Source organism: Epinephelus moara, chromosome 22 (assembly GCF_006386435.1).
Source record: "Epinephelus moara isolate mb chromosome 22, YSFRI_EMoa_1.0, whole genome shotgun sequence".
NCBI classification, from domain to species: domain Eukaryota; kingdom Metazoa; phylum Chordata; class Actinopteri; order Perciformes; family Serranidae; genus Epinephelus; species Epinephelus moara.
This window is the reverse complement of record NC_065527.1, coordinates 13687678-13698372: the sequence shown is the minus strand read 5'-3', so window position 1 is coordinate 13698372 and position 10695 is coordinate 13687678. Positions and strand designations below refer to the sequence as shown.

General features: G+C 41.9%; 1 protein-coding gene across 1 annotated transcript in view; it reads right to left on the bottom strand.

Annotated features, from left to right (window-relative positions):
• The window catches only part of casd1 (CAS1 domain containing 1), a 13440-nt gene extending 4643 nt beyond the window's left edge, over positions 1-8797 (bottom strand). Inside the window, exons 1-13 of the mRNA XM_050035005.1 lie at positions 8242-8797; positions 6938-7034; positions 6495-6615; positions 5745-5789; positions 5593-5655; positions 5022-5066; positions 4780-4903; positions 4206-4420; positions 3114-3533; positions 2766-2855; positions 2548-2667; positions 2147-2303; positions 1924-2003 (exon numbers count right to left, since the gene is read on the bottom strand). Of these exons, the coding sequence (XP_049890962.1) occupies positions 1924-2003; positions 2147-2303; positions 2548-2667; positions 2766-2855; positions 3114-3533; positions 4206-4420; positions 4780-4903; positions 5022-5066; positions 5593-5655; positions 5745-5789; positions 6495-6615; positions 6938-7034; positions 8242-8479 (1815 nt within the window). The 5' untranslated portion in view covers positions 8480-8797. The remainder of the gene's footprint in view (positions 1-1923; positions 2004-2146; positions 2304-2547; positions 2668-2765; positions 2856-3113; positions 3534-4205; positions 4421-4779; positions 4904-5021; positions 5067-5592; positions 5656-5744; positions 5790-6494; positions 6616-6937; positions 7035-8241) is intronic.
• Between the last annotated feature and the right edge of the window lie 1898 nt (positions 8798-10695).

Genomic DNA, 10695 nt, shown 5'->3' with positions numbered 1-10695 from the left:
TGCATGATCTTGAACAATTTGCCAAGGAAGAATGGGCTAAAATCCCTCAGGAGACATGTGCCAACTTAGTTAGAAACTACCAGAAGAGGTTGTTGTCAGGTTTGGATCAGAAAGGCTACACTATTGACCATTAGTTGTCAGAGGGCTAATAATTTTGACCATTGCATTTTTTGCTTTTTTCTTGTTTCAGTTCAGCAAACCAATAAAAATGTTCATTTGACCTTATGCAGATGTTGTCTTTGTTCTTGCGGACACACACAAACTATAAACACTTAAGGTTATGGCCCATGTCATTGGAAGGATAAGGGTTTTATTTGATTTCATAAGGGGGGCTAATAATTTTGACCTTAACTGTAGATATCTACATAGCGACAACACTGTATTGGGCTGAAAGATCAGCTCATGTAAAAGTGGCAAAGTGAGTTCAGAAGTATGACATCATATGCTATTTATGTACAATATAAACAAGAACTTAAACTGGAAAAGTAACTGATGCATGAAAACCAAAAGTACAGGCAGGCTGTTTGTAACTACAGTGTAAACAACATCAGAATTCTTGAAGTCATCGGAAGACAAAGAACTGGAGGGAAACCAGAGGATCTGCAACTTGTGTAAATGACAATGTGAGCTTAATGACGTAAAGAGAAAGCTACTGTATTTGAAAGCTACTGTATTTGCCAAAACTACCCACCTATATTTAACTTTATTTTGTTAATACAACCAGACACGCCAAATATCAATTTTGAAATACGATTTGAAGCAGCATTTGTTGTATCTTACTGTCACAGTATGTGCCATCATTGTTATTACTGTGTGTTCTCTTTGTGCGCCACACCAAATAGTCACACAGTCATTCCTGCCTGTGGCCATCAATCTCTACAACTCCTCCCTCAGTGTCAGCCGCTCTGAGTCAACACACTGGCACTTGGACTTCATCCATCTATCTGTATTTATAATTCATAATTATCTACTGTGTTTCTACTGTTGAATAGAGGCTTTAGGTGTATTATTCTTTTATTGTGCAATAATTGGTGTCATTATTCAACTGTGCGATATTCTTCAAAACACGGCTTTATTCTCACCAACACCTCTTTAATGTCTATATTAATTCAACGTACGATGCACAAGTCTGTACATTTTCTCATGTTTATTCTTATTATTCTATTGTTTTATTCTATTTATTAACATTATAGGATAATACATATTTTATATTTCTGAATGTAACACTAGTTTAGACAGTGTAATGTAGCACAATGCACATATTTGTATATCTTACACACTTGCACGCTCAGCACAGTGAAGATATATTTATTCCTAATATTTTATACTTAATATCTTAAGTACTAGTGTTAAACATTCTATTTGTTGTATTACCTTATATTTACATACTCTTACTTTATATAACTCTCTATTCTTCAAATTGGAGCGACTGCAATTAATTACAATTTCCCCTCTGGGATAAGTAAAGTCTTTCTGATTTCAGATCATGGTCTTGAATCACATAAGATAAATAAATGAAATTAAATGCCTATTCGTGCTTTCACTAAATATTTACATGATGACATTTTGATAGATAATCATCAGTAATGTAAATGACTAAGTGGGTAAAGGTAAATGATAGAACAGCTAGAACAGTTTGGCAAGTTCAGAAAATTACTTCATTTTACTGTAACGCAGCCTTTTAAACAGGGGTGTCAGTCATCACCAAAGGCTCCAATCCCGCCCACTTGATGACTTTGCACACCTAATAGTGACACACTTGTGAAGGCTAAAAGGTGGCAGGTTTCAGGAGCAAGTTAAAATGCTGTTTCAAAGGCGTTTCACCATGACCAGAATAGAGCTCTCTGAACTAACAATGACATTCAAAACTAAAGTGAGGTTTCAATTGTGATGTGTGAGTTTAATTATTTTTAATTCACCCACCTGTGAGTAGGCAAAGACGCAGATAACTAGCAGGAGGCCAAGTAACTTCGCCAAGACCCCAAGGTGCCACAAGCCACTGCCTGTTCAGAAAACAAAACAGTCATTAGTGAAATTTTTTTTTGTAAATGCAACCCAACACAACCCCATTCAAATAACCTAGGACTTTTTCGCAACACAAGTGAGTGAAACAAATTAGGTTTTTTAGAAACTTTCTGACACCTACTGTTGGCCTTCTTCTGAAGGATCTGAGGCCACATGGCCAGCGTGGCATAGATGGTGACAAACCAGAAGGTGACCAAAGGAACAAAGTAATAGGCCTGGTAGGGTCTGTCCATCACCATGCACAGCACCAAGACCAGGAAGTTTAGACGGAAAAGCACCTAGAGTGGAATGTGCATGAAAACAGACACATACACAGATCAATCCATAATGGCATTACACTGACAACAGTCCAAACCAAATAACTGTATATATCTTATACATAATATGACAGTATGTCACGCTGAATTACAAAAGACATGAGTAACTGTATGAGTAACAGCCTTAAATCTCATAAAAATGTGATTACTGCCATAAAGAGTATTTGCATGATCCTGGTTAAAGTATAACTGAGCGAACCCTCACCTGGCACACTCGATACAGTCCAAAGTCTCCTTTGAGCCAAAAAAAGGAAAAGTGTCCATAGCCAGTCTGGAAAAGGTACGCTGCCACCAGCACCCGCACATGCATATACACTGGAACAAACTGAGACAAATAATATACGCCTTAATATCAAATATCAATATAGACCGCTTGAAAGCAGGTTACTGATAGATGCGTAGAGGGTCAGGTTAAAGACTCACAGCGCTGGCCCCAGAAATGTGATAGATTAGAATGACCAACTGCATCCAGCCTTTCCACTCATCTGTTTGCTCTCGGTTGAGTAATTTGGTCTGTTTGTAAAAGAAAGACAACATGTTGATTTGTGATATCAAATCGTTAAACTTGTTGCATCCTTACCACCAGCAAAGTTTTTGGGTACTTTTACTACTTGCCTACATGTCGTGTTGGCAGACAAAAATGCACAATGTCAGAAAAATCTTTTTTCACACTTCGCAATTAATTTTATGCTGAAATGAGACTGTGTTGTTGAAAGCTGGAAGTAAGCTTCCCCATTATAAAAAATATTTCCCTGAACTGCGTCTCCTCACCTCTTTGGTGTTCTCATTGTAGAACACTCCCAGGACAAGTATATAGATGAGAGGGATGAAGAACGAGGAGTGTGTGTAGAACTTCTGCTCTTTCATGAACACATCTGCTCTGTCACAAATGTAAAAATAGGCCATGATGATGCCCATCCTGCAAAGGGCCTGGAGTGGTGCCTTTGGTCCCTGAAGGACAGCTGCAGTCGTTGGCTTCTTCTCCTCTAAGCTCTCCACATCCGGGGGCACTGGTCGGCGGTGGCGGTTGTTGCCGAGGATGGCGAGGACGATAAGGACCAGGGCAGAACCCACAAAGATACATGCCGACAGTTTCTGGAGGTGGTTTGGGGGGGGCAACGTCTGGCAGCAGGAGCCGTCAATGGGCCTTATTATCTTGTTGCACAGAGAGTTCATGAGGACCATGGCTCCCTGACAAGAGGATTACACAGGGTGGGGAAAAAATGTGAGTAATAGTCTAAGATAAAACGCAAGGACTGTGCTGCCACAATAGCTGCGTAACCAGAACAATCGAATTGTGATGGGCAGAAATAAACCAACAAATTTTTTTGAGTGACTCTTTCTACTGTCCTATATGTAGTGGGTTACTCTGTTGAATGCTAAGTCCAATGGTGCATTAACTTGCTCTTCTTCCAGTTTTGGTGTGTTCATGAGCTTTAATTTGAAATGTGGCGACAACATGGACGTGACATAGAAGATCTGCTGTCTTTATTGCTCAGAGCGTTTAAAGAACACATTCATAATAAAGAGCAAGGAAACTGATAAGGTGAGCCATGAAATATGATCAGGAATCCATTTGTCAGATTATTCCAACACCACATGAATGCTTCACAAGTCTGTGGAGGTAACTGGGACATATGCTATTTGCCTCTCGAAGAACAACAGATCGTTGGGTCAGTGACATTTCTATAGCCTACCTACAAGTGCATTAAAGAGAAGTGTTGTGGGGCGGGCAACACTAGCTGTTGAACATGCACGTACTATAACGAAGTGTCACGGTGAAACTGACACCATATTTTGCAAAAAGTGTTAACAATCTAATTGCCAACTAATAATCTTAAAATCAACAGACACATGTCCTACCACATTCCTGGTGCTCTCCGGCAGGTGCAAGCCGTCCACTGACTGGGAGATTGTTTCCAGTGCAGCCTGGCGTGACGCGGCCAACAGCTTGACTCGGGACCTGCCGTAGCGTTTGCTGCTGTTGAGCACGTCCACCGCTGCCTCATTGTACATCTCCAGCTGTGAGTTGGTGATCATTTTCCTGCTCTCACTCAACACCTCCTCGTTTACTGGGTCTAGAGGTGTGATGGTGATTTGCGCAGTGTGAACAACAAACGAGATTTAGTTTAGAGGGTGCATGTATGACAGAGAAGTACCAATCATGTCAACTTCTACTCAAATGTATTACTTGGGAAATTAGAATTTAGTAATGACACTGTAGCACCTAAACACTGTGAAGCACCCAACCATCTGGACTGGGTGAACACTTCTGAATCACTGCTTTTAACCATCAAGTTGTTCTAATTGTAATACCATTTGACATGAATGCAGTGGTCACATGAGAGACTAATCACTGTGGTGAAGGGAACAGGCAGTAACACTTTCCTAACCCAACTAAGATGACACATCAAAGAAAGCTCAAAGCTGAGTTTACCTTGCAAGACCCAGTAGACCTCTCCATGTTCAGCGAGCTTATCCAGGTGCACAGCAATGGTTGTCAGGTTGAATTTGTACTTCTGCAGAGACTCGCTGCTGCCACTGTGCAACTTGATGGACCACTGTGGTAAATGGATTAATTCATGGATGAGATTAAGATTGACAAAATTTAGCCACCACCCTGTTTTTGTCTATCATGGAATGTGCCGGCATTGCTAAGCACGTAATTATACAGCTTACTGTTGCCGCTCCGAGGATGACAACATCTGGCTTTGCTGAACCTTCCTGCAACATGAGAGAAGATGCAATTAGAAAAGTAAATTTATGCCCAAGCTACATGATAATGTCAAGTTTTTCTTGTTAATAACAGAACCTCAAGCAGAGTTGCATGTATAACCTAAAATCTGTCAAGTATAACTCAACATTTTCATTGGTCACACCAGTGCACCTGACATTTAGCAGTTGTCTCTGTGTATGTATGAAACCACACCCTGTATTTCACCTCTGCCACATCCCGTTACACATGTTCCCAGCCCTAAAAGGCCGCGCCCAGATTCATCACAGGCGAAGGTATGTGCTCAACCATCTGCCTCCCATGTCCCAAATAAAATGCCTTATCCTGAGCCGACAACTTCAGTGCTTAAAATAATTTACATAAATGTGTTAATACACTACTAGTGTATGGGAACTGACAAAAAAGGTTACGTTTAAAATGTGCTTAAATGCTGCACCAAAAGGCGTTATGAAATACTGTGGATGCACCCAAGTTATGTGCTGGTGTAAAAAGTTAGTCTGGAGCATGTTTACTCACGTATGTCCATGATATCAAGCGCTCCTTCATGGAATTATTTGCCTCTGGATACCACAGGAATTTCTACACACAAGAAGTAGTAGATGCTTTATCAGAGTATGTTTTGACAGACTTAGAAAAGGATATAAAACACATCCAGAAAAAAAGCTTACCACATTAACAGAGGATCTCTCATCGTCAAAGGAAATGTCCTCGTGCTTCAGACATTACATGCAGACAGAGAGAAAGTCTGTTACACAAATAGCGTTCCTCTTTCTCCCTGCTTGAGATCAGACCAAAAATAGTTGTGGCTGCTGCATGACTGCCCCGCATTCCAGGGATGCATTTTTTGTTGAAGATTATTTTTGCGCAAACAACTTGGATAAACTTACATTTTGCTGTTTGAGTACATCTTCTCAATGCTATCTATTTCAGGATTTCCTGCAGGTGTTTATTATGAAAGCTGAAGGCCTCAAGATATTCAGTGAAATCACATCTATACAGACACTTCAGGGAAAAAAGGTCACTGAGACCGTTTTGTAGCAAGTAACTGTAAATTGACTACAAAGGGTGCAATATTTTCACATCCAGCTATATAAATGGGAAAGTTATTAGTAAGGCGTACATGACTTTAGTTGGAACTTGAATATAATGGTTGGCTGTGTATAGTGAGATATGGCAGATTAAAAAGCAGACAAATTTCTATAATCATCAAGGGTCCACTAATTTTCATCAGATACTTTTGGCATATAGACTGTTAAGAGCACATGAGTAGAGACTACATAGAGGAATGTCTGTCACTGTCAAAGGTCTGCTTCACATCTGTAGATCTGTATGCCGAGCACAATCACCACTATGGTATTTGTCCCACAACTCTTGCTACCTCTGCTGAACAATTGTTGATGGTGTCTTCTCATAATTACCTTGTTTCCATCTTCTCTTTGCGCAGGATCAATAATTTTGATGAAGGAGTAAAACAACTGCCTGATTCGTGAATCACCAATAAAGGCCACTTGCTTTTTAGCAAGGCAGGTTTTGGCTTCACTGTAAGACAAAAATGGCAGAGAGGAATCTGAAACCTGTCCATTCAAGGAACTACAGATAGCAATCATTCATGTATTGGTTAACTGCATTCTCTAACCTCATCAAAAGCAGATCTAATTACACAATGCCTATTAGTGTGATAGTATCTTCTCAATTGCTTATTCGTCTCAAGAATTACTCATCCACCATCCAGACACACACACACACACACACACACACACACACACACACATCTCGTCTATTACTGCTACACACTTTTTTGTTCATCTTTGTCTCAAACATAGTGTTCATATAGCAACCTTGCACAGTTAGTGTGACTCACATGCTCTTGTATTTGTGCATCATGCAGCCATAAGGCTGCCACACGTTCTCCCCCAAGTAACGTCCTTTGGACAGCAGCCATTCACACGAGTCTCCGCCTGGAGGCAAGACACCCAGAACCCCCCCCAGTAAGACCAAACAAAAAACACTGCTCTTGCATTCACTCATAGTATTTCTGTGCCTATGACTGCAACCTGCTGTCTCAATAGTACCATGGCTTTTCATTCAGTGCTGTCAAAAGGCTGGTATACAATACAGCGCTCTCCTAGGGGCAATAGCACAAAATGAAGCCATCAGCAATTTAGCTCAACCATTAATCTCTGCAGCTATTCATTTGTGTGCAAAATGAATAGAGCCATCAGCACTTGAATCAACCCATGGAAACAGGCAAACATGAAGGGTCTGGCGAGATGGGTAGGCATGTAGTGTCATCGCCAGGGACAGCAGCTGTTCTCACACTGAAGTCTATGGTCCCTATCCCTTCTCAAGAACAAATACAACTTTGTGCAACACGGATTAGTGGCGGATGTAAGCGATGCTATTTGCTTATAACAAAATTCTGGGCTTTGTTTAATCACTGTCATTGTCAGGCTTAGGGTGTGGGACAAGAAAAATGACATCCAACCTGTTACACCTGAAACCCAGTGAGCGTCTCTATCATCGGAGCTAACTCATCTTTGCGTGACAAGCCAATGCAAACTTCAGAAAGACCTGGGACAGGAAGCAGGCTGCTCCAATACTGTTCACAACCACTGAAGCCACAGTTTGTTAGTGTAAACTAACGTTACACATTACTGAGCGGCTTTGTAGATAGTGTAGCATGTAGCTTTATCTGTGCAGCTAACGAAATAGGCAGCACTGGCGATTTAAATGGCTTTGGCCTCCTAGTGCTGACAATGTCAATTTTCTGTGTCAATTATTAGCTGCATCAACCTAACGTTACACACGGCTTCCCCAGCGTGTCCTGACAGCAGCATGTAAACACAGCTAAATGCAGTGTTAGCTTTATTCAGCTAAGCTAGCCAGACAGAGCCGACTTAAGTTCATGCAGCAGAGTTACCGTCGGTGAATTTACGCTATAACGTTATATATACACACCCAGCTATCTTTATTAAGGCTATCAATGTGTATGTCTAAGCTTTAAAAGGCAACGCTGGTAACAGCACTGTGCCGACCCACAAAGAGAAGTCCTAACAGAGACACAAACAGCGAGCTATAGCTAGCTAGCTAACATTAGCATTAGCTGATGTCAAGTGTTTGACTGGCTGCTTCAACAGTAACTTTAATGAACGGGATACCACTTACCTCCATAGTACCGCGAAGCAGTGTGGAACACGACGAGTAAGATGACGACTACTAGCGATATCAGTTTGGCGTTTTTGATGGTGAAATGTTGATTTATTTCGCGTTTGCCCAGGCTATAGGCCAGGACCGCCATCTTTGCTCCTCCATGACAACAAGCACCTGTGCAGCCTAACGGCGGCGCTCCTCCCTGCTCACCCTCGGCCCGCTCTGCCTCATGCGACACCGCCTCCTTCTCCATCAACACACCGCCGGCAGGTGCAGATCAACAAATAATTAAATAAATAATCGGTGTCTTTATGAATCTGCCCAACTTTTCACGCAGATTACTGTCACTTTAGGCTGATGTGCCGGAGTAGTTTCAAGCTCAAAGCCCGGAAGCAACTGTCTGAAAACAAAACTTAAAGTCTTCCTGGAAAAGTGTAGTTGTCCTCCTCCTCTCCGTGAGCACCCAATGCGGGTACGCAGTTTGTCTGGTTTTTAATAAGGTGATTTTCAGGTGTGGCTTGTTAAACCGGTTGGTTTAGAGCTGCAAGAGATCAGTTGCGCCAGCTTTGTTTACCCCCCGAGCAAAGGGTAAGGGAATGTTGTGTAGTAGTGAATGGTAGTTGCTGATTTTGGCGTTTTGGGTGGATTTCCTGCTCTGATTTCCAGGACAGTGATTTGATTTAACCTCCTTGGATAAACACAACAATCTGCTGACTTGAGATTTGTAAATTGCAGTAGTTTTCAGATTTTGTTCTTTTGAATTAGGTCCCTTGTTGGAAGTGGCATTAGGGACAGGGCCGTAAACATCTATTCATAATGGGGGGCCAGGACCTCTGTAGGGGGGGACCATGGGTATCCTTCCCCAGGAAATATTTCTCTATTTTGAAGCTTTTTTTATACACTCTTGAACCTTATTTACCATTTAAAAATGATCTTCAACTTTCCAGATCCAATTATGAATTGTGATTTAGTAAAATTATAATATGTAAAAGTATGTCTTTATGTCAACAGTGGTGGAATATGATTAAATACATTTATTAAGTATGAACGTAATGCCAGATTATTAGATAGGAGGCTTTTTATTAGTGGGCGGCTTCTGTTTTTTTAAGATTTTTTTTGGCCATTTGGCCTTTAATGGACAGGACAGGTAAGTGTGAGGGGGGATAGAGAGAGGGGGGATGACATGCAGCAGGGGGCCACAGGCTGGATTCGAGCCCGGGCCGCTGCGGCAACAGCCTTGTACATGGGGCGCCTGCTCTACCACTAAGCCACCGACGCCCCAAGTAGTAGGCTTATTCTTATTTTTGAAACATATCCTCCTGACAGCCTGTATTTTGGGTTGACTTGACTTGACACTTCATCCTACTTAACTTAGACCTGTTGTCCTCATTTGTGGACACTTTAATGTGCCATCTAGTGGCTCATGTAAAAACAAGATGGCAGCCATCTCTGCGAAGGCAGTCTGGCAACAAATTTGAGCAATTCTAGCAACAGTTACACTAAGACACTTGACAACGGGGCCCAATCCTTCACAGTTGATAAGTGCACCTCTTTTTCGTCACTGTCCACAGAGGCCTGGTCACTACTCCATCCTTCCCTCAGCTGCTCGTCTTCTCACACACTCCTGCACCCGTGACCACATCACCCCCGTCCTTTATGACCTCCACTGGCTCCCCATCCCCCAGCATATCCACTTCAAACTCCTCCTCATCACTTATAAAGCTCTCCACAACCTGGCTCCCACTGCCTGTCTGAGCTCCTCCACCGGCACACTCCCTCCCGCACTGTTGGGTCTGCTGATGCCAACCTCCTGTCCCGCCCCACCAGGACCAACCACCACACCTGGGGGGACAGGGCCTTTTCCATTGCTGCTCCCATCCTCTGGAACTCACTCCCTAAAGACATCAGAGACTCCCCCTCACTCTCCACCTTCAAGAAAACTCTCAAAACACATCTGTGCATCTGTGTGCTGTACAATCAGTCATTATTAAACACTGTGCAGTATCAGCAGTGCTAGGGAGCATGGTAACAATAAAAAGCATCAACTGTAATCTGCCAATGGCATCATGGACTAATCTGACAAATCAGTCTGCCACTCTGCACTGTCACATTTTTAAAATACTTTTAGCTGGTTGACTTGTATTTCTTCACCTGGGTGGAACGGACAAAGGCTTCCTTTACTGCAACCATTCATTTGGATGTACACTACACACCCATGTGGATAAAGCTGAATGGAAGTTTTAATAAGAACTCTAAAGTGCAGACACACAGTATGCTGACACAAAGAATGATGACAAGTTTGTTGGGCAGTGTTCACCATCAACAGGATGGAATAAATCAGCAGGTCTGGACTGAGTTAGAGGTAGAGTTAAACGAACATTGAGATCCCTTTTTGAGTAGTTATACTGTGTAAAAATACTGCATTGTATCATTTTTGGCTTATTATTACTGATTCATTTTCATGTTCAA